The sequence below is a fragment of the Adiantum capillus-veneris genome, chromosome 12, assembly GCF_014529385.1.
Source record: "Adiantum capillus-veneris isolate H3 chromosome 12, ASM1452938v2, whole genome shotgun sequence".
NCBI classification, from domain to species: Eukaryota; Viridiplantae; Streptophyta; class Polypodiopsida; order Polypodiales; family Pteridaceae; genus Adiantum; species Adiantum capillus-veneris.
In genome coordinates, this window is record NC_140942.1 from 34,835,704 (window position 1) to 34,859,342 (window position 23,639).

General features: G+C 41.4%; 1 protein-coding gene across 2 annotated transcripts; it reads right to left on the reverse strand.

The window, feature by feature from the left end:
- Window positions 1-17,417: 17,417 nt before the first annotated feature.
- On the reverse strand, window positions 17,418-20,185 carry LOC147445563 (uncharacterized). 2 transcript variants are annotated; one of them, XM_086526067.1, is made up of 3 exons: window positions 19,634-20,183; window positions 17,980-18,082; window positions 17,679-17,903 (listed from the first exon to the last, which is right to left on the reverse strand). In XM_086526067.1, exons 1-3 carry the CDS (start codon window positions 20,003-20,005, stop codon window positions 17,815-17,817), a joined length of 564 nt encoding a protein of 187 aa, XP_086382193.1. In that variant the 5' UTR covers window positions 20,006-20,183; the 3' UTR covers window positions 17,679-17,814. The 2 variants fall into 2 exon arrangements, with proteins under 2 accessions (XP_086382192.1, XP_086382193.1); XM_086526066.1 differs by having other exon boundaries at window positions 17,418-18,082; window positions 19,634-20,185.
- Window positions 20,186-23,639: the final 3,454 nt, after the last annotated feature.

Consider the following 23,639-nt stretch of genomic DNA (forward strand, 5'->3'; position numbering starts at 1 on the left):
CTTTGCATCCACTCCAGGTACGTATGCTCTAGGTATGTTCTCACAAGCAGGGACGACAAGAACTGCGCTCCGAGTGGGATGGAGATTGAAGCTGCAATCGTGAAGCTGGTCTGCTCAATATAGATGTTTCTCGTCCCACTGCTAGATCTAGTTGATCTAGTGAAAGAGACACTAAGAAGCACTACTAGTACTTCTCAGTGTCTCTTTCACCCGATCAATTAGATTTAGTGGTGGGGCAAGCAACATCTAGGAGTAGAAATTTGCGATGCAGCTTCAGTTTCCATCGTACCCGGAGCACAGTGCTTTTACAAATTCACAAAAATTCAATGAAATCTCTCTACACAGGAATCCCTCCCTATTTATGAGTCCCCTCTGTCTCTTTCTCTCTCTCTCTACTTGTCCATGTCACAGGAATCCCTCCCTATTTATGAGTCCTCTCTCTCTCTTTCTCTCTCTCTCTACTTGTCCATGTTTTTTTCTCCATTCATTTAATATTAAGTTTAAATGTTCGTGTGCTTAATGCAAGTATGGATGATGAGAAATTTCTTTCTTCTTTGTCACCCGAGCAGAGACAGTGGTACGTGGAACGTCATCGCTTTGGCGCACCATCACGTGTTCCTACTCCTTTAGCGTGTCCCTCTATTTCGGAGCATTTAGCGCGCTCCGAATCTTCGGTGTCGACGAGACAATCTTCACACTCGTCTAGGCACTGGCGCTCTAGTGGTGGCAGCGGCGGTTGTTGTGGGGATGCCGCCGCCGATGCCTCGACACCACCTCGTGTTTGACGAGGCTCTTTACCCTCCCCTTCTTTGCTCGTCCCCACACCAGCCACGGCATCTCCATCTACACCAAATTTTGTGCGGCTGACGGTTGTTCCTAGCAGCTACAAACCACTAGCTACTCCTCTAGGAGTCACTCCAGTTGACACTCCTCGCTTCGGGGCCCAAACTCTAGTGGAGACACCTAACGTCTGTACCCCCATCAACAAGCCGCTAGAGACCCCTGCCAGGACACCGAGGTTCACGCGTCACCGGCGAGAGGGCTTGCCTTACTCCGTCGACTTCAATGGCGGCATCATCTTGGATGATGAAGGCAAGAAGGTGATCTTGCGCATGCGTGGTCTTTGCTCTTAGGTGTTAGACACTACATACTAAACACCTAGAGTGAAGTACCAAGTGATTTAAAAGACAGAGCCATCAGTATGCTGCATGACGAGTTTCCCGTTCCAACACGGGATGACCGCTTTAATGAAGATGTGATGAAGGTTTGAATGCGCGAATACTGCAAGCACAAGCATTCCGAAGTGCAAAAAGCAATTAAGCATGGGTGGAACAAACCAGATTGGCTGGCCAAAGAAGACTAGAAGAATGCGAAGAATCCCGAAAAGTGGAAGCAACAAAAGGAGGCAGCCAGAGCGCGAGTAGAGACAGGGAGCTTGCACGACATGGGGAGCGATGGGTGGACATCATTTGAGGCCCATTTTGTAAGTGTTTTCGCATTGCTCTTTCGGTTTGATAGTTTAGGATTTAGGGGCTTTTAAATTCTAACATAATGGATTCTTTGTATGTTTTGATATTGGTCGATGATGACAAGACATGATCCCATACCATACGAGTGTAAGTACGCAGGCAAGAAGGGCTTAAACGCCCTGATGGACATTCTAAGTTCTCACGGTGGCATGGTTAGTATTAGGGTTTACTCTTTTCTATTTGCTGTATTGTTTTATAAATTATATGTTTATACTTACAGAAAGCTGTCTTACTGTTTTGTTTTTGCAGAATCCGAAAGATATGCCGCTTGGATGCGCTGAGATGTTTGATTAAACGATGTCAGTCTAGCCGTAGCTAGATAGCATTAGTTTCCTTTTGTCGTAGCATATGTATCATGAGATGACGTTTATACGTCTTTTTGAAAACCATGTATATTTTTTCAACAATGACAATGGTGTTGTAACTATTACATTTGCAAAGTTTAACAACCAAGTGATTTTGCCTATGATGTGTACAATTATCATTGATTTACTTTTGTCAGTTTTGTATCTTTATTCTTGTATCTTTATTCTGCAAACAATACTATGGATGATGTAGTTAATGGTTATATTGTCTTGTGGGTGACTACTTTGGGTCTATATCTAGGCTTGCACTTTCTTTCAAAGGTGAATCTGGGCTTATCTTGGATTTATTTAGGTTTACTCAATTATTGAAACATTCAATATGGTTGATGGGTGAATGCCCTACCACCAAAAAAAATTCTCTCGGGCGTCGCTATTTAAGGCTCTGCAACGTCTCTATAAACATCGCTATAGGTGGCTTGTAAACATCGCTATGATCGTTGTATTAGGTGTCTCTATATAGTGACGGCTATAGCGGCGATCATAGCGACTATTTTAGCGATGCTCATAGCGATGTTCCCGTATCGATGCTGTTAGTGACGATCTTAGCAACGTCGGGGAGTATAAAAACCCAATGTATTTGCGTTGCTAAAAGCGTCACAAGTGCACACAACCTCTTGTAGTGTATGAAAGGCTCTTTCTTGAGTAGGACCCCAAACATAAAGAATATCTTTCTTTGTCAAGTGACTCAATGGTGCACTAATATCAGACATATACCTTAAATGTCTAGCATGAAACTTCACCTGTCCGACAAACCTGCTCAGCTACTTCAAATTGTCAGGAATCGAAACCTTCTGAACTACCTCAATCTTCTTTGGATTAATTATCTAAACCTTCTTTGGAGATTATGTATCCTAATAGTGTTCCCTTTGTGACAGCAATAACTGACCTGAAAGGATTCAAAGACAACCTGAATTGTCTGCATCTCTAGCATGGGATAGAGTGATTCACTTGTATAAAAATTCTGTGATTGGTCCCGCATCTGAGCCATCGCATATGCATCTCCCTTCTTTTCATATGTGTACCCAAGTAATTAAATATTGTAGATTGCCTTACAGATACTTGGGCATCCCGAATAGTCAAATATATCTCTATAAAGTTTGATTTCATTACAAGTGTTAGGAAAGAGAATTGGACTACTAGGAGAAACTTGCACAAAAAAAGGGGATCATGGTGATATACATTATCTCTAGTGAACCTTGCTAGAAATGCTACTAAAGTAGACATGGGGCAAGTGTAGATGAAAAGCAACACCCAAAAAGCTACAAATTTCCACATTAGAGCCATTGAAATGGGCTAAGGCGTCAAACAAATCCTCAAAAAAAAAGAAAATAAATACATGTTACGTGATGACTCACGAGAGATCAAAGAGCCGCTTATGAGAAAAGGGTGTGGGGCTCAAGGAAAGATTTTATGTGGCCCATAATAGTACTTAGCAAATGGGCCACTGATTGCTGAGAAGCTCAAGAAAATCATGAAAAGGTGGATCAATGTTTTAGGAAATAGCCATGCAAGCATGTGCACCAAAAGATTGTCATCGCACGTGCAAGTGGTTCAGCAGTCGTGGGTAATGCGCATATATATAAAGGATTTCAATCAACCATGAACTCCAAATTGATTTCAATCAATGTTAATTGGAGATGGAGTATAAGTATTGTCAAGCTCAGATACCAAGGATTTGGAATTGAGATGAGAAGCATAAAGCAATCATTTGCCTCAAGAAAAATTCACCTATACTTGCAAGTAGAAAGCATGGCATTATGTAGAGCTTGAATATAAACGAGCAATTCACCTTGATACGTATACCTGAAAGTTGCTCAAAATTTATTTTGTTTTGTAGTGCTATATGGATGTCAAATTTTGCTAGTTTTGCAAGCACAACATAACTCATTATTTAACAAACATTGCATACATTATCTTCTATTAATATTTCTTCTTCCATCCCGTCTCCAAGATAGGTTAACACACTAGTTAAATTTCATATGAACATTACCAGGATGTGAACTTGATATAAACTTCCATGTGGAAAATTTTAGATGTACATTAATATATTTGAAGGTCTTTACACTAAATTTTGTATGTATTCTCACCTTTGAATTTAAAGTTTAGAGATTAGAATTTATAGTGGTAGTAGAGGGTATCCATTGATAAAATTCAAATATAAGAGAGAATCTCTTCAAATGCATGCAAGGGTGACTGATCGTGTCACAAGGTGATGGTGGGAGGGTATCTAGCAAGCAGAGACGGTAGCAGAAGAGAAGGAGAGGAGGAGGGAGTGTAGTGGCACAGATAGAGGTGGAGCTATGCAGTAGCTCATGCAAAGCTTTTTTATATGTAGCATAATCATATGCATTGGTTTCAATGTAGAATTGTGATCGCATGGTTAGACCTCCCTGCTGTTGTGTAAGTTGTAGTAGATCACCAAGGTTCAAGTTTGAGCTTCAGAGTTTTTCTTGTGATGTTCCATAAAGGACCTTGTGAACGCAATCAAAGAGGATCTGAGAAGATTCTTCTAAGTAATCACAAACAAGCACTACAAGAGGTTGTGTGCTCTTGTGACGCTGTTAGCGACGGAAATATACTGGGTTTTTATAACCCCCGGCGTCGCTAAAACCGTCGCTCATAGCGTCGCTACGAGAGCGTCGCTATATGCGTCGCTATATAGAGACGCTCATAGCGATGGTCATAGCGACGGTAATAGCGACGTTTACACAGAAGTCTATAGCGACGCTCATAGCGACGCTACAGAGCCATAAATAGCGACGGTTATAGCGACGCCCGAGAGAAATTTTTTTTGGTGACAGGGCATAGATTGCCCTGCCACCCATCAACCATATTGTACTTAATTCACTTTTTAAAAAAACTGCAAGGGTAGATAATAGACCCAAAATAGACACCCACAAGACGCATTGTTTGCAAAATTGACAAGCGTAAAATTGACAATTGTACACATCATAGGCAAAATGAATTGATTGGCAAATGTAATAATGACAATTGTACAACATCATAGGCATAAAGAATTGATTGGCAAAATGAACTGCGGTGACAAATGTAATAATATACATGGTTCAAAAAGACGTATAAAATCCGTCTCATGATACATAAGCTATGAGAAACCCTAAACTAATGCTATCTAGCTACGGCTAAACTGACGTCGTCTAGTCAGACGTCTCATCGCGTCCAAGCGGCGTATCTGTCGGATTCTGCAAAAAAAGACAATAAGACAACTTTCACTAAGTATAAACATATAACGACATTTATAAAACAATACAAAAAATAGAAAAGAGTAAACCCTAATACTAACCATGCCACCGCGAGAACTGAGAATGTCCATCAGGGCGTTTAAGCCCTTCCTGCCTGCGTACTCGCGCTCGTACGGTGTGGGATCACGCCCTGTCATCGACCACTGTCAAAACATACAAAGATTTCATTATGTTAGAATTAAAAAACTCATAAACCCTAAACTATCGAACATAAAGAGCAATGCGAAAACACTTACAAAATCGGCCTCAAATGATGTCCATCCACCGCTCCCCAAGTGGTGCGAGCTCCCTGCCTCTACTCGCGCTCTGGCTGCATCCTTTTGTTGCTTCCACTTGTCGGGATTCTCGCGCGCTGCTTTCTTCGCATTCTTCCAATCTTCTTTGGCCAGCCAATCTGGCCTGTTCCACCCATGCTTGATTGCTTTTTGCACTTCGGAACGCTTGTGTTTGCAGTATTCGCGCATTCGAATCTTCATCAGGTCTTCATTGAAGCGCTGATCCCGTGTTGGAACGGGAAACTCATCATCAAGTATGTTGATGACTCTGTCTTTTAAATCACTTGGTACTTCACTCCATTTGTTTAGTATGTAGTGTCTAAACAGCTGAGAGCAAAGACCACGCATGCGCGAGATCACCTTCTTGCCGTCATCATCCATGATGATGCCGCCGCTGAAGTCGACGGAGTAAGGCAAGCCCTCTGGCCGGTGACGCGTGAACCTGGGTGTCCCGGCAGGGGTCTCTAGCAGCGTGTCGATGGGGGTACGGACGTCAGGTGTCTCCACCGGCGTCTGGGCCCCGAAGTGAGGAGTGTTGAGTGGGGTGGCTCCTGGCGGAGTAGGTAGAGGTGTGTAGCTGCTAGGAACAGTCCGCCGCGCAAAACCTGGTGTAGATGGCGATGTTGTGGCTGGTGTGGGGGCGGGCAAAGAAGGGGAGGGTAAAGAGCCTCGTCGAACACGAGGCGGTGTGGAGGCATCGGCGGCGGAATCCCCACAACAACTGCCACTGCCACCACTAGAGCGCCGGTGTCTAGACGAGTGTGAAGATCGTCTCGTCGACGCCGAAGCTTCGGAGCGCGCCGAATGCTCCGAAAGAGAGGGAGATGCGGATGGAGTAGGAACGCGCGATGATGCGCCAGAGCGATGACGCTCCACGTACCACTGTCTCTGCTGCGGTGACAAAGAAGAAAGAAACTCCTCATCATCCATACCTGCATTAAACACACGAATATTTAAACTTAATATTGAATGAATAGAGTAGACAATGACGCAAAGACCATTAAATACAATGACGTAATGACGCATATAAATATAATGACGCAATGAATTGAGTGATAGAAGAGGCAAGTCGAAAACTCAAAATTTTCAATCAAAAGATGTGAGCGCGAGTAGAAAAGAGCGTTATACACCATGGAAGGTACTTAGAGAGCCAGAGCTTTTACAACACGGAGCAAAATTGTTCAAATACTCGCATAACTCAGCATAACTTCCTATATCTATATAGAGCTCTCCGTTTAAACACATATCCTCTGTTTCATTTTGTAGCTCCTCTGCATGCACCCCATATAGAGCAGTAGCATCTTGATGCTCGTCTGGCACCTCCGCAGCGGCTTCTGATTGAGCATCTTCTCTGATCTCCTCCATTGATGCCGTTGTGATTGGCACATGGTAGCCTTCATACGTCCTTGCACTACAAGGGGCTACCTCTATGACGTACCACCAGTTTGATGTAGACTTTGTAGGATGAAATATTACCTGCCAGAGCCACATAACTTACATGAGAGCTTTCAAGCACATAACTTGTAAAAGCGGGATGTTAACTATTTACATACTTACTTGTTCACAATGCTCGGGTAGTACGAAAGTGTCTCTTAGGTCAGTCCATTTCTAAGTAGAATCCACCTCAAGAAAACCAGACTCTCCTCTACGCACAGTAGCGTTGCGACCCTCCATGATTATCTTGAACCATTGCACGTCGAACAAGTCGACAAAAAATCCTCTGTAATCGATCCTCAAAATCTCTTGTAGCGTACCGAAGTAAGTGAGTTCCGCCACCACAGGATCTGCATCAGAGGAACATCGTCGACTAGACTGTTCAAATTTTGCCATGATTCCACAATGTTGAGTAAAACGCTTTTTGTCGATCCGTTCCACCCTAAAATGTCGACCTTTACACCATGTTGCTGTGTATGACTTATACTACAACGAACAAAGATTATGAGTGGCCGTTCAAACATTTAGAAATAAAGTCATTAGCATGTCGTACATTGCAAACTTACCTTGGTCGCGCAACCCCAAGAGTACTCCCACACTTCCTCAGTCACTTCGTCACCGCATTGTTGTGCGCTTTTCAATTGGTTGTGCAACCATCTTAAGCTCATGAAGGTTGGTAGGCTCTCCAGACCCGTCGAATAGTGCATCGGTGGTCGTCTTCCCCGTCTCCACTCGATTCGTGCCCTTTGTCGCTCTTGCTTTGCATCCTCATATTGTGAAATCCACTTTTGCATCAATGGATTGTGAAGCATGCAAAATCGGTTGATTTTAGCCTCTAGATCTTCCGTCATCTTCTTCTCAACACCGAGATTGCACATGACAATCCCAGATATGCGCTCATCATCTATGGTTCGCCATAGCGTGTCCCGGGCTTTATCAAATCCGTCTAGCCACTCTCCAATGTACACTAGGGACTCTGATACCAACCAACCTTCTGCCATGCTACCCTCCGGACGTGCCTTTTGACGCACATATCCCTTAAGCGTTTTCATAAAACGTTCTAAGAAGAACATCCATCCGGAATGAACTGTGCCAGCTATTTCCACCTGATCAACTATGTGAACAAGAAGATGCACCTGAATGGTTAGCATGTTAGTAGGAAAATGTTTCTCAAACATGCACACAAGCTCCGCAGCATTTAGTTTGGCGAACAGTATGGAGTCTACGTTGATCTCCTTTTGTGAGATCCATTGCACCAGCTTTGCAAGTTTGTAGATTGGGTTACGGATGTCGAGAGACAAACATCCCTCAAGAGACAAACATCCCTCATTGGATCGAGCAAGTGATTGATCATGAGTCGGAGCCAGTATGGTAACTCGTACCATAGAGATAGTCTCTTCATCCCTGGAGGCAATTCGTCATCGCACATCTCCTTCTGCTCTAACCATGCTTGTGCAGACATCCTTGGTGGCTCTCTTCCCAAAAAGCCGTCTCGTAACACATGATTCTCTGGAAGATACGCTTGATGACATTCGTAGATTTGCTTCTTCAGTGAGGGCGCCCTACGTGCATTCAGTCTAGGTCCACATGTGACACATACTCTGTATCCGATTGTTTGAAGCCCTGCATGTATACACATGATAATAGACCAACTATGGGAAAAAACAAGATTTACAGTGTCTGAGTGAGGAGTGTCAATAGATCACCTGAGCATTCTGTTAGCCCCGGATAGTCATGCATGGTCCACATTAGAATGCCTCTGATCAAAGCATTCTGTCGTCCTGTGTGTCAGCTCATATCCACCACCTCTATGACAATCCACAATTGTTGTAGCTCTTCCAATAGTGGACGAAGATACACATCCATATTCTCCACTTTATATCGCCCTGGCACAATCAAGCTTAGCCATAGGTGCCCCTTCTTCGTAGTCAACCACGGGGGAATGTTGTAGTTGACGATGACAACGGGCCATACACTGTAAGATGTTGATCTTTGACCAAATGGATTTACGCCATCCATAGCCAAGCCTAAGCGCAAATTTCGAGCTTCCCTGGCAAAATCCGACCATATTCCATCTATATGTTTCCAGGCTGCGCAATCTACAGGAATTCGTAGCACACCATCCGAAGATTTATTCTCCTCATGCCATGATGCTAGGGCGGCCATGGACTTACATTCGAAGAAATGCTTGATGCGAGGAAGCAGAGGAAAATGTCGCAAAACCTTTTGTGGAATTTTTGTCCCGTGGAGATCTACTCGATATCTTTCAGAATCACATTTCGGACACTTCTCCATGTCTATGTATTCCCCTCTGAAAAGAATGCAGTCATTAGGACAAGCGTGGATAGAATTGTAATCCATCCCCAAGTTTCGCAAAATCTTTCTTGCTTCATCTCAGGAATCTGGCATCACATTGTCAGCTAGTAGTATGTGCTCTTTAAGCAATCTATACAACATAAAAATACGATACAGTCATGTAAAAATCTATCAGATCATTATACATTTAGAGTTTTATTAAAGTAAACTAATTGTAATAGATCACCTGAAAAGCACTGTGACATACGTGCTTTCAATCTAGACATACGTGCTCCATTATACAATGGCGTATCGGCTTCACTTTTCATATCATCATAGATAAGCCTTTCTGAATCCATGATCGTCTCGATCATTTCATCAATCTCGGGCTCAAATATTGCCTCGTTGGGAATGTGCTCTGCATGATCATCCCCCGAGCTGTCAGAGGCTACATCTTGTGGCCTCACATATGCTGCTTGACCAAAGCGCCTACGAACACGTCTATTGGGTTGCAAGATTGCTGCTTGTTGGCCAGCGTCAGAGTCCGACGAGTTATAATTGGCAACAACTCGATCTATAATAGATGGATCTAACTCGCCAAATTCGCGAACGTGCTGCAAAGAAACACGTCTTGTCCGTCGCACAGCATGCTTGCATTGATTACAAGGACATAAGACCCTCGTTGAGAGATAGGTGTTTCGGTTGGACGGTCCCACATCCTCGTCACTACTCATAATGAGGATAAAAATCTTATAACCTGGACAACAAATTTAATATTCTATTGGAATTCTTCGTCTTATCTCTCTCTCTCTCTCTCTCTCTCTCTCTCTCTCTCTCTCTCTCTCTCTCTCTCTCTACCTCACATTCTCTAGTCATGTCCAATCCCCGCACACCTCAGTCTAGAGGTGCACGGAGATTAGAACCATCGGGTTATAATCTCGTCTTTATTGGTCAATACCTATATTTGTGGGTACAAGAAATCTACAGACCCACGTCTACATGATACTGCATGTAGTGGACAAAACCCCTTTGCCTCTTCTCTAGCTGTAGCACTTCACAGCATCTTAACATCTTTTCACAGTAGATCTTTTCACTGTTCGTCTAACTCTAAACCCTAAACCGTAAGTAATTCTTGCGTGGACTCGATCTAACGTAAATAAACATAAATCTAACTAAAAATAAACCTAAATCTAATTTAACGTAAGTTTACATCTAACCTAATCTTTAACCTCTTTTGGGATAGTTTCCTACGACGTTAAAACTCTCTTCTTCTTGTGTGTGTGTGTGTGTGTGTGTGGGTAAACCTAAATAAACCTAAGTCTAATCTAATATAACATAAATCTAAATCTAACATAAATTATGTTATATTAAAAACAAAGCACTAAACTAACAGGGATTATGTTATATTAAAAACAAAGCACTAAACTAACAGGGATTATAAGAACCTTAAAACTGATTTAACACATAATTTTTCACATAACTCGGCAAGAGTTGGCATTCTCATCACTAAAGATGTGAGAGTTAACTTCCGGCGATGACGCTGCCTCATCTCCATCCACATCTGACAATAGCAATTGGCCCTTTGGACCGTTCTTGCTCTTGTTACTAACTTTGAAGTTGTTGTTGAATGACTAGAGGTTGTCTAGATGGTCATTGTGTCGGGGATGTAGTGACTCTTGCCGCCGTGAAGATCCACCTTCTTCCCTATCTTCTGAAGACATTTCACCAGTACTTTTGGATCGACGGAGCCCACCATGAGTGAAGGCAGCAATACCCTATATTCCATTGAGAGCTTTCTTCACCTGCTTCATGCAGGCATCGCAGTCTATGGAGACCTAAATCTAATCTAATATAACGTAAATCTAAATCTAGCGTAAATAAACGTAAATCTAATTAAAAATAAACCTAAATCTAATCTAATTTAACTTAAATAAACCTAAATCTAATTTAACGTAAGTCTACATCTAACCTAATCTTTAACGTCGTTTAGGATAGTTTCCTACGACGTTATAACTCTCTTCTTCTTGTGTGTGTGCGCGTGTGTGGATGTGTGTGCCAATAAAAAGAGATAAATGGTATAACCTTTCTATCACCCATGCCAAGTATGATAGATTGGTTATGCCATTTTCCTCTTGAATAATAGGTCTTGAGTTCAACTCCTCGTCGGCTAGATCTTTAGGTCTTTTAATTTTAATTAGTTTCCTACGACGTTAAATTAGTTTCTCTCTCTTTCTCTCTCAATGTGTGTGCGTTTTTTTGTTTATGCATGTTTTCTCTCTCTTTTCCTCTCTCAGTGTGTGCGTTTTTTGTTTATGCATGTTCTCTCTCTCTTTTCCTCTCTCAATGTGTGCGTTTTTTGTTTATGCATGCTCTCTCTCTCTTTTCCTCTCTCAATGTGTGTGTGCATTCTTTGTTTATGTATGTGTGTGTGCGTTTTTGTTTATGTTTGTACTCTTTCTCTCTCTCTCTCTCTCTCTCTCTCTCTCTCTCTCTCTCTCTCTCAAAAACACTATGTGTGTGTGTATGTGTGTGTGTGAGAGAGAGAGAGAGAGAGAGGGAGAGAGAAAGAGGGGAAGGGAACATGAGAGTGAGGAGAGGGAAGGAGCATACCTGGCTCTCCTTCCTCTCCTCGCGTGTGTCTGTGTGTGTGTGTGTGTGTGGAGAAGAAAGAGAGAGAGAGAGAGAGGGAGAGCATTACCTGCTCCTTGCTTGAGGGCGCCGAAAAACTCAGATCTGAGATCTGAGTTTTTGGGCACTCTCTGTTATTTTTTTTAGCCCAGCAGGCGTCGCTATGAGCGTCGCTATGAGCGTCGCAAATTTACTTGTAAATTGCGACGCTCATAGCGACGCCGGGAAATTTTTTTTTTGAGCGTCACTAATATGAATAGCCTCTTGTAGTGTATGCCATTTCCCTCTTGAATAATAGGTCTTGAGTTCAACTCCTCGTCGGCTAGATCTTTAGGTCTTTTAATTTTAATTAGTTTCCTACGACGTTAAATTAGTTTCTCTCTCTTTCTCTTTCAATGTGTGTGCGTTTTTTTTTTATGCATGTTTTCTCTCTCTTTTCCTCTCTCAATGTGTGCGTTTTTTGTTTATGCATGTTCTCTCTCTCTTTTCCTCTCTCAATGTGTGCGTTTTTTGTTTATGCATGCTCTCTCTCTTTTTTCCTCTCTCAATGTGTGTGTGCATTCTTTGTTTATGTATGTGTGTGTGTGTTTTTGTTTATGTTTGTACTCTCTCTCTCTCTCTCTCTCTCTCTCTCTCTCTCTCTCTCAAAAACACTATGTGTGTGTGTGTGTGTGAGAGAGAGAGAGAAAGAGGGGAAGGAAACATGAAAGTGAGGAGAGGGAAGGAGCATACCTGGCTCTCCTTCCTCTCCTCGTACGTGTGTGTGTGTGTGTGTGTGTGTGTGTGTGTGTGTGTGTGTGTGTGTGTGGAGAAGAAATAGAGAGAGAGAGAGAGAGAGAGAGAGGGAGAGCGTTACCTGCTCCTTGCTTGAGAGCGTCGAAAAACTCAGATCTGAGATCTGAGTTTTTAGGCGCTCTCTATTATTTCTTTTAGCCCAGCCGGCGTCGCTATGAGCGTCGCAAATTTACTTGTAAATTTGCGACGCTCATAGCGACGCCGGAAAAAAAAAATTGAGCGTCGCTGTGTGAGCGTCGCTAATATGAATAGCTTCTTGTAGTGAAGCTAGTAGTAGAGCCAGTATATGATTGTTTGATTATTTTTACTTGCAACCAGTTTTTGGGAAAAACACGTCTCAAGTTATGTCCGCTTTGAAATTGAAAATTTCCACTTGAAAGTAAGAGGAAAAGAAAAACCAAGTTTAGATTTTGAGAAAAATAGTGTATGCAAAGTAAGGAAATCTATCCAAATGCAATCCAAATATTTTGTTGATCTGGTGCAAGGTAAAGGAGTCTATCCAAATGCCATCAAGCATTGAAGACATGTGACATTATGTAAGGGGGCGAGACAAAAAAATAATGTTGAGATTGTTAGTCCTAATCCTAATCAGAGTTTCACTTGGCAAAGCTTTGATTGGCATGCAAGGCAAGCATTGTGTGCTTTTGAAGGCATAAAAAGGGTGTCATCTCCAATAGTTGCACTTATTGCAAGGTATGTCCAACATGGGTAGGGAGAGGAAGTTTTTGTCACTGTGTATGCCAAAGTGTGTATGCCAAGTGTGGTTAAATTCTCAGATTGGGAAAGTCCAGCATGAGCAGAGCAAAGAATCTTTGGGTTTGCAAACGTGATTATTGATGCTTGCATCTTCTATACTACTTCTTTATGCAGCTTGAGACATTCTCCAGCACTAAGCCATGCCATGTGCCGCCAAATTGGAGCGAACTGTCAAATATATTGTGCACGTACTATACTACTTCTTTATGCAGCTTGAGAAATTCTTAAGCCTTGAGCCATGCCATGCATCGCCAAATTGGAGCGAACTCTTAAATATTATGCACGCAGTCGAGGATCGTGTGCCAGCAAGATCGTCAACCTCGCCTCATGGGCAAGTGTAAGGTGGAAGCATCTTACCTATGCATGCACGTGTTGGACATTTTGCCAAAGAGCCAGCTCCGATGTTTGCAGTCTGCACTCCTAGCTGTGTGTGTGTGTGTGAGTGAGTGAGAGAGAGAGAGGAAGAGAGAGAGAGCATCACCAATGCACGAGCCCTACAAAGAGAGAGTGAAAGTGTGTGTGTGTGTGTGTGTGTGTGTGTGAGAGAGAGAGAGAGAGAGGTCTTTTGCTATGAGCTTCATGTAGCTGTCTTGAGAGAGTGAGAAAGTTCTCTTGGTATGAGCTCCGCCTAGCTGTGTCACGAATGAGAAGAAGAAGAAGAGAATTTTAACGTCGTATGAAACTATCCCAAGAGACCTTACGACGAGAGAGAGAGAGAGAGAGAGAGAGAGAGAGAGAGAGATCATAATCAAGGGAAAGAGAGAGGAGGAGAAGGACTTAAGCATAGAGGAAGATAATTTTCAACGTCTTGACCTCCATAATGTTTTTGAAGTTTTTCACTGTGAATTCTTTAGATTTTGAAATTTCTCTTACCATCTAAGTTATAAGGCAGAAGTAAGTTCCAAAAGTTGAGAACACTCTTGAGAACTTGAGGCTTTATGATCACATTGGCAACTATGAAGTATGCTAAAGACAAACTTCCTAGATAGAAACTTGAAATACCTACATATGGAAAATTTTATAAAAGGCCACTCTATTAATTTTTTAATCTTTTCACTATAAATTCTTTAAATTTTGAAATTTTTCTTATGATCTCAGTTATAAGGACGTACACATCCATTCCAAAATTGTACATTGATATTGCTAGCATACCTAGTGTGTACCACCAGATTGATAGCTTTGTTAGACAAAGGTGGACGAAGGGGTAGGCAACCATTATGACTATTATAGACTAGGTGACAATGCCCATTCCTACCATATCAATCTCATAAGATAGAGACAAAGATGCAAACAAGCAAAATAGAGCTAGTCATTACAATGCCAATCACATATTGCAATGTTGAAGCCGGATTAAAAGTCAACTCCACTCTTGGGCAGTCAAACTTTTTTATCACATTGGAGCCAAAGTGTGTCTCAAGCACGAGAAGCTCTACAATCACATTGGTAGTTATGGATCTCCACCTTTTGACATTGTTCTAACATACTTGATTTGCACCATTGATCTTAGTAGTAGTGCTAGCCAAACGTAGATCAAGGCCTTTTTGCCATAGGTTAGATGATGATGTGCAACACTATTGTCACCTTGCTCACCATGAAGAGGTGTAGATGTAAACAAATCAAAGAGAGTGGCAAAGAAATTAAAGCAAATGTTCAAGCAGATGTCATAGCAACTCCTCTTTTGAGAAAATCTATGTTGGTTGCCCTACTATTGTATCTTGCTCACAACAAAGAGGTAGAGATGCGAAAGAACAAAAAAGATGTCAAGGCAAGTTACATTCCCAATATTTAAGCCAATGTCAAATTAAAAGATGAAATTTTGGATAGATTGTGTAGATGGAGAGAGAGAGAGAGAGAGAGAAATAGAAAGAGGGAGGGAGTTATACTATATTTTTAAATGGTGCCACTATGGTGCACATAAGTTATACATGTCGTGGTGACCCTATGAGCATATCAACAATGATCCTTCTTCCTCACTAGGTTGCTACAATGCAATGTTCCTCCTTCCTTACCATGGTGGTGACCCTATGACATGAGTTCACTAGGTTGCTACAATGCAATGTTCCTCCTTCCTTACCATGGTGGTGACCCTATGACATGAGTTGTACATGTCATGGTGACCCTATGAGTGTACCCAATCATCCTTCTTCCTTATCCTATTGGTTTTATTATTATTAGTTATATAGAGAAACAGTCAAATTTGATGCATATATCAAGTATATTCTACTCTAATGATTTGTGTTATATACTTGGAGTATTTTGGAGGGAAGGACTGTGTTAAAAAATGGACCCAAGCTTTTTTTTTCCTTGCCGCAACAACGCGCGGGTCACATACTAGTACTAAGTATAAAGAGGGGAGGTTTTCTGGCCCTTCCCCTTGACACATCCTCCTTCATCCAAAATGAGGAGGATGAATCCGGCAATTTGAGAGAGAAAGAGAGAGTTTATGCATTGAGAGATAGAGAAACAAAAAGAGGTAGAGATAGAATAGAGAGAGAGAGAGAGAAAGAGAGAGAGAGAGAGAGAGAGAGAGAGAGAGAGAGAGAGAGAGAGTGATGATTAGCATGGGGACTTGATTACAAAGAGAGGGGGGATTACTAAGAGAGAGAGTGTGTGTGAAATGATTAGCATGGGACTTGAGTAGAATGAAAAGAAGGGGGCGGGGGGGGGCTTGCCTCGTCTATATATGACACGGGGTCGAAGTCATGGGATCTATGGCGGGCGCTTTATCGGCGGGGCCGGGCTTTGGGCCATTGGATCAATGTAGCGGGGGGGAGACTTTTATAGTACTGCACTTACTACCATTTCAACCAAGCACAACAGGTGGGTTGGATAGGGAGTGCGAGTGTTAAGCGGGAGGTGGTGAGGTCAAGTCACAACGCGATGGTGGGGAGCCTATTCTTTTTTCCCTGCGGAGATGGGATCAACAGTGGATTGAATATCCATCGTAGATCCCTTGACTTTCGCCCATGACCCCTATAAACGAGGGGGGGCTTGACCTCCTTACAAGTTACACGAATCACTTCTGTTCTTTATGTAGGTACTCTCCCTTCTGTTCTTTATGTAGGTACTCTCACTTCTTACACAAAACCATTCAATTTTTTACTCACTCCTGGATGGATTTTTTTCTTGAGTTTATACAATTTTTTCTACTTTTGTTGATCCCTCAACTTTCAAGTGGCATTTTGAATTTCCCACAGAGAGAGAGAGAGAGAGAGAGAGAGAGAGAGAGAGAGAGAGAGAGAGAGAGGAGATAAAATTTGAGAAGGAGAGGTAGTGAGAGAGCCAAAGAGAACTAGGGAGAGAGAGAGAGAGAGAGAGAGAGAGAGAGAACAGAGAAGATGGAGAGAGGAGGAGGAGAGAGAGAAAGAGTTGTAGAGATAGAAAAGAGAGAGAGAGAGAGAGTCAAAAGAGAGAGACTTGCATTATCTATACTATATATAATAGGGAAGGTTTTTCGGCCCCTCCCCAGCCACATGTCAACGTCTCCTTCATTTGGCAGGTTCAACGGCTAGTCTAGTGTGCACTATACGAGAGAGAGAGAGAGAGAGAGAGAGAGAGAGAGAGAGAGAGAGAGAGGCTTCTTTGCCGGCATACATTTGATGTGAAGTATGGTCTAGTTCAAATTTTTAAAAATATTTTAGTTTGTAAAAGAGTCCTTTCATTTAAAGAGTCTCACATATATATATATATATATATAGATAGATAGATAGATAGTCCATCTCATTAAAATTGATAGTTTTATGACCCTGCAGCTTAATTTTAAAAACTTGGAAAAACAAAAAAGCTTGGGAGACACAAAACTCTATAATTTTTTAGTACCTAGCCTCAATGTGAAATGAAGAGGTAAATAAATTGTAGTTGGGGCTCTCATATATTCAAAACGATTCGTTTCAGAAATATTTTGGAATTAATTTGGATACGCATAATGAATGTGTGTTTCCTATTTTTGTGAGCATGCCACAAATTTCTTAGATGAGCCTACAATTAAGCCCAACAATTCACTACCAATAGTACCAGGGCTAGAAAATTAAAATTTTTCCTAACCGAAGAAAATAAGGGCACACTTGAAATTTTACAGGATTTTAGGTAAAATTTTGAAGCTTTTGTCAATATTTACACTAAAAACTTGTGTAAAATTTACCGGTTTTCTTCAAGGCAAGCTCCAACTGGGATTTTATGATTTTAGCCGGGTAAAATACATTGTACCCCGGTTTTTTTTCTAACACTAACCAATACTCCAATACTTGTTGTTAGCTAGCTTAATAGCTCTTATGTCAGCAAAGTGATACCTTGTAAAAGTAAAGCACGCCATATGTATCATAAAGCATGTAAAGAAAGTAGCACTTACAAGCAGTGGCACTTGTTGGTGCACAAAATCGACGATCTGCGGAACGAGTGTCTTGAAAGAAGGTACCCTTTTGGAAGGCAAGCACATAAGCACGATCGAGATGAATGTCAAGCCTCGTGCCTATGGTGTCTATAAGCCAAAATTGGAGGTCTTTGTCCACATGGAGCACCCAAAAATGTGACCCTCCAACCAATATGTACACCTTATCTCCAACAGCTCTGATAGATTTGTCGAAGATTGTCACAAGGGGCCCATGCCATTCGTTGGGCCCGCCACATACAAGACCAATCTTACCATTGATAGGTTCAAGTACTCCTCCATAATGACCAGTCATTTTGAGCCGCCCCTTGAATTCTTTCTCTAGAACCTCCTCTATATTTGGCATCACATCTCGTTTCTAAGAAGTGAAACCATAAGAGTGAGGAACAAAATAATGTGCAAAAATTGTGGAAAGCATGAGATTATTTATGTTGAAAGGAGGACTTGGGTCAGTGTTCGGGAAAAATGTGTCTCAGTTTAATATCGTGCCGTTTTCAATTTCAAAAATGCCGGTTGAAGGTAGGGGGAAAAGGAGAAATTCCGCCCCAAAATAGAGAAAAATAGTATAAAAACCTTAAAAAGTAACCTAATTTTCTAAAATTTCCTCTTGGCAAATTCAAGGAAAGGAATTTTGTATGTTTGAAAAAATGAATTTTCCCGAACACTGACTTGGGTCCTCAACTATTGGTTGAAAAGTGTTCAGATGTGCAAGCTCGAGCTTGAAATTCGGTGCAATTTTCAAGTTACTCGCTATCACTATGCCCACCCATCTCTGTACATCATTTTTAAACCCTAGTGGCCCATATGACCAAAAAATGTGGGCACCCAATTTTTATTAAGCAAATCTACACCTCTTTGCATTAGGACTCGGGTTAATTACATTTGCCCATTGAGGTTCTACACTCCAAAATATGAAGATTTTCTTGATATGTCAGGTGAATATGCCGGTGGGGGGCCGGTGGTCCCCTGCCCCCAATCATACCTAGCTATGTATGCGGTGCCTCTCAAGCAGAAGCTCATGATGTTATTCATTGTATGAAAAAACTCCGTTTTCGTACATGAGAAAAATTATAAACCTTCTTGTGTGAAATCAGGATTTTGAATAGCATGTAAGGAAGAGCGGTGACCAAATTTAGGGTGATCCATATTCATGCGATTTCCATGGCTATGTGTGATCCATGCAAAATCAGAACTAACAGCATAGGTCATTGGAAACCGTAGGAGACGAGGGAGTTTATTGAAATTTGGGTTGTTTATATACATCTTCTACAAGGTTTTCTAACCAACATAGATCATTGATTACCATAGGAGATGGAGAGAGTTATGGGAAACATGGATGTTCTACTCGCAAGGTTTTGATGACCACGTAGATCATTGATAAACCCTTTAAGAAAGGAGGTGAGTAGTTGTATGAGAATGTGGGATGGTCTACCCACATAGACCTGTAATAGCCTCAGAAGATGGAGCGAATAACGATAAGTCATGTCTGCATCGACTATTAGTAACATAAGTAATATGTTATTATGATGAAGCTATGTCAAAATCGGCATTGTTACAAAAAGCCTTGCATGGTTTCTTCCAAGACAAATAACTAGTGCAAGTGTGACCATGCATTGCGCAAAGTTATTTCAAAATATAACTGATAAAAATGCATTGCGTGATCATTTCCTAATACTACTATATCCGCCAATATCCCCTTAACATCATAGGATGTACTCACGTAGAAATTCTACAGATGAGGGGTGTTATAACTAAGCTTTGAACGTACGTGATATATAGGGTTTACATATAGTGACTCCCGATCGAAAAGTAACTGATAATTAGGCATTGTGTGGCGGCTGCCCAATAACCTTACCATTTACCGAAAATATTATCCCAGGACGATGGGAGGGTGAGAAATTAACTTTACCGTGAACTGTTCTTGCATGAGGAGGACGGTGTCAAAGATGGCGTCAAGATTGTCGGAGGAGGGGGCGCTAAAGCCAGGGTGCAAGAGTAGCCATTCTGCAATCGAGCAGGCGAGCAGAGCGCAAGACTGGCTGAGGGCACCGCCAAACTTCTCCGATGTCTGTTCCACGTTGCCCACCATCGCCGTGACCGTCATTCTGTACCACTTGTTGGACACCCGCGTGGGCCTCCATCGAAAGGGCTCCTTCATCTGCCCCAGCACCGACATGCGAAGGTCCTCAGCTCTCCGCACTAGCGGCGATGGTCCCTTGAATTCGTCAGGCGTCGGCCTCCTCCCATTATCCTCCCCATCAACCCTAGTTCTCTTCGACATCTCCTTGCCTCGGCTGGGCCGCCTACCCCTGGGCCGACAGCCCTCGCTGCCGCAGTCCGGCGGAACGGACCACTAGCGGCTCCGCTCTCGCCCTTGTCTTCAATCCCGCGTGCACCTGCTTCCCTCCTGTTCTCTGTGCTCGGGATGCGACTCCTCGTCGTTGCATCTAAAATGACGTAAAAGCTAAGAAGGTGGGGAAAAAAATGAAAAGGGTGTGGCCTTCTTGAGAGTAGATCGGCTTGAAGTTTGCTTCTAGACCATGCGACAACAAAAGTGTTACCAAGCACCATGCAACTGAGGAAAAATTGATGTCAAGGTGCAAGATATAGCGACTAGCTTGTGTCAAAGGGAAATGCCATGGCTAGAGATAATGAACCCATCTTTTTTCTTTAGCTTTCCCTTGGTGTTTTCTTGTACCAGGCGTGGGTAGGATGAGTAGGGGGTACCAACTGGGTTAAAATTTAATTAAAAAAAGACAAGAATCAAGTAAGATGCCTTGGAAATGAGTATGGGATTGGCATGCACAGGGAGAGTCAAGAGTAGGTGGATGCAAGGGAAGGGATGTGACACATAGCTTGGCATGTAGAGGACCTGCATGGCTGCATCAAGCGAGCAGTTGGGGAGGAAACATTGCGAGAGGTTTTTTGGGCACACAACAGTCACCCAAAGTGGGTGGGTGAGTTGGTTGTCTCAGTGAGAGTTGAATTGAGTTCTTGGTTGTCCAAGTTCGAGCCTTACTTGAAGCCTTGGAGTTTAAGGTTAGCATGGACAAAGGTGAGTCATGCACCATAACGGGATCTGCAAAGGTTCCGCCTAATGATTGAATACAATATGGGTGCAAAGAGTATGTCTTAATAATTATGAAGTGGGTGTGTGGAATGAATTTAATGAAAACAGTGTTACTTTTGTTTCACTTTTTGAAAGTTTGGACCAGGAGATTTACAAAGACATATGGAATGGAATGATGAGGATTGCAAATGTTACCTCTATGACCATTTTTGTAAACATTGCTAACTAGTACGGCCTGAAATTTTGAAAAATAAAAGAGAAGAGAGAATCTCAATAGATTCTCTTTCTTTCTCTTTGATATCTCTCTATACACACACTCCAAAACAATTGAGAGTAAAAGGCTATTGTAGTCGATTGGCAAAGGGTGTCACAACAACTAATTTACGTAAGAAGTTCAACCTTAATCAAGGTGATGAAGATGTTGAGTATAGGTTGTGTGACAAAAAGATGCAAAGCCACCCCTTCCTTGGGTGCACGGATGTAAGCTTCTTTTGGCTCTCTAATTAATTCAAACGCTAGCTTAGCTGGTTTTTTTTTTTTTTTATGCAAAGAGATAATATAAAAGGGGTGGATTTGGAAGAAGAGGATCACCATGAGGACAAAGTAATAGAACATATGGATCAAGATTCCAAAGTGTGAATTTTGAAGAAGAGGATCACCATGACAACAAAGCAGTACAACATATGGATCGAGATTCCATGAATTTTGATGGTGACATATATCTATGTGAACATTTGGCAGGAAAAAGGATGTTCTTGAGGTACGAATTTCTAATTTGTTGTGGAAATTGAGTTTTTATTTTTAAATGTATGACTTGTATATATATTTTTATAAATATTAGTCAAATAAATTTGTATGGTATGTAAAAAATACATTGCAAGCTAGAAAAATCATTTTTTGGGGTGATCTACCTTGATGACAATTCTGGTAGAGTTGCTAGACAATGTAGAGTTGATTAACTATACCCTATACGAGGGTTTACCTTTTTAAAGAGCGCATGCTTACAAGAGCACTTGATCAAGGCTCATGGTGAGCATAGGACGGTGCCATTTTTAAATGCGGGACGTCCCAAGAAAGGTGAAGAGAGGAAGAAGAAAACAAGTGAAAATGCTCATTTTTTGAAACAACAAAAGAAGCAATTCTATGATAAGGATTGCAAGCTATTAATTGCAAAAATTTCACATGATGTTCACATGCTTGCAAAAGGCGAACACTTGTGGGACCCATTTAGGAAGAGGATGGAGTATAGAAGAGCCTGTTTATTTGTCATGAGCTCATGGAGGTGATTAACATTTTGAAAAATAGGTATACCCCATGTGTACAAGAATGGAGGGTGTGTAAGAGATGTGTAAGAGTGGTCAAAGGATGCACTTGCCCCCCCTCCCCCCTTCCCCCCCCCAAAAAAGGAGGTGGATAGTTTTATGATTTTCGTCCTTCCATAACTCCCACATATGATCTCCAATTTGAGCGGAGATCATAGATCTACAATCTACGCATCGAGCTTTTTCCATAGATATGTTACATGATATGGTTTTACCCACTAGATTTTAAATTTCATTTTGGGGGAAACCTTTGAATTCAAATAAACTAGCCATTTTGCTTATTTGAATTCGACAAAAGTTGTCCTTTGATTACTTTCTCAATACAAAAGGTTTGAATTCCTTAAACTGTCAAATAAAGAGTCCCTCCTAGACTCTATTCTCTTCCTAATGCATTTGCTTTTTGATAGTAACAAGACAAAGTTCGACTCCAAAGAAGCATACTTGCCAAAGTTTGTAACTACTCAGATAGTGAAGTATCAAAAAAAGGATGTCCATCGATCACTCAGAACAGATAATAGAATTTCTCAAGGCTTTGAAAATCATGTTAGTATCTTATTATATCCATCTTGTTAATCACTTTTATATTAGGTTTTGAATATTTTGTGTCTTTTATCTCTCATAGAAAAAAGAGAAGAAGTTCGCAAGCCACGGATGGTATAGAAGAGTCATCAATATTAAAGGAGGATGCTTCAAAAGAGGAGCCATAAAAAGACAAAGAAATGCCAACACCTAAGAGAGGCAAGTTGCGAATTCGGGACTTAACAAAAGCAAGCGCAATTTTTATTCAACCACCCATCTCTGAAATAAGTGCCAATCGATCCATCAAGTTTCGAAAGGGATTCTTGGAGGTTACTCAAACATATGGTAGTATCTACAAGACTACGCTACATGTAGATCAGAGGTAAAGTCATCACGAGTTTATCTTTATGTTTTACCTCTCTATGATTAATACTAATAATAATATGTCTTTCTTTTTTTGTAATATCTTTATGGTCTTTTAAGCGACATCTTGGAGAGGAATATGAGCTTAGATCTCTTATTTCCAAACTCACAACAAAAGCTACTAGATGCATGATTGATTGCATTGCAAGTCATCCACAAGCTTGCATGGACATTATGAATTTATATGGGATGTAAATATCTATTCAAAAATATCACTCACTAAATTTTGTGCTTACTTTCCAAGCAACTAGATAAGTTTTACTTTTTCTTTGTGGGTGAATAGAAGACAACATCCAAATAGAGTTGGGTGGTATTAGTTACCTTGTGGATGCTCTTTTGCTACAATATGTGGAGAGACAAAGTAACAAAGCCATTGTAGAATCATTTGTAAGGTTTTCACCTTTCTGCAGCTAGCTCAAGGAAATGAACTCAAAGCTTTAGGAGAAAGCATTGGGCATACAAACAGGTAAGGTACTTTCTCAAAAGCATTTAAATTTGTTATTTTTAAAATCTTAAGAACGACAAACCTATAGCTAGGAACTCTCAGAACTAAATTCGGGTAAACACTGACACCACTATCC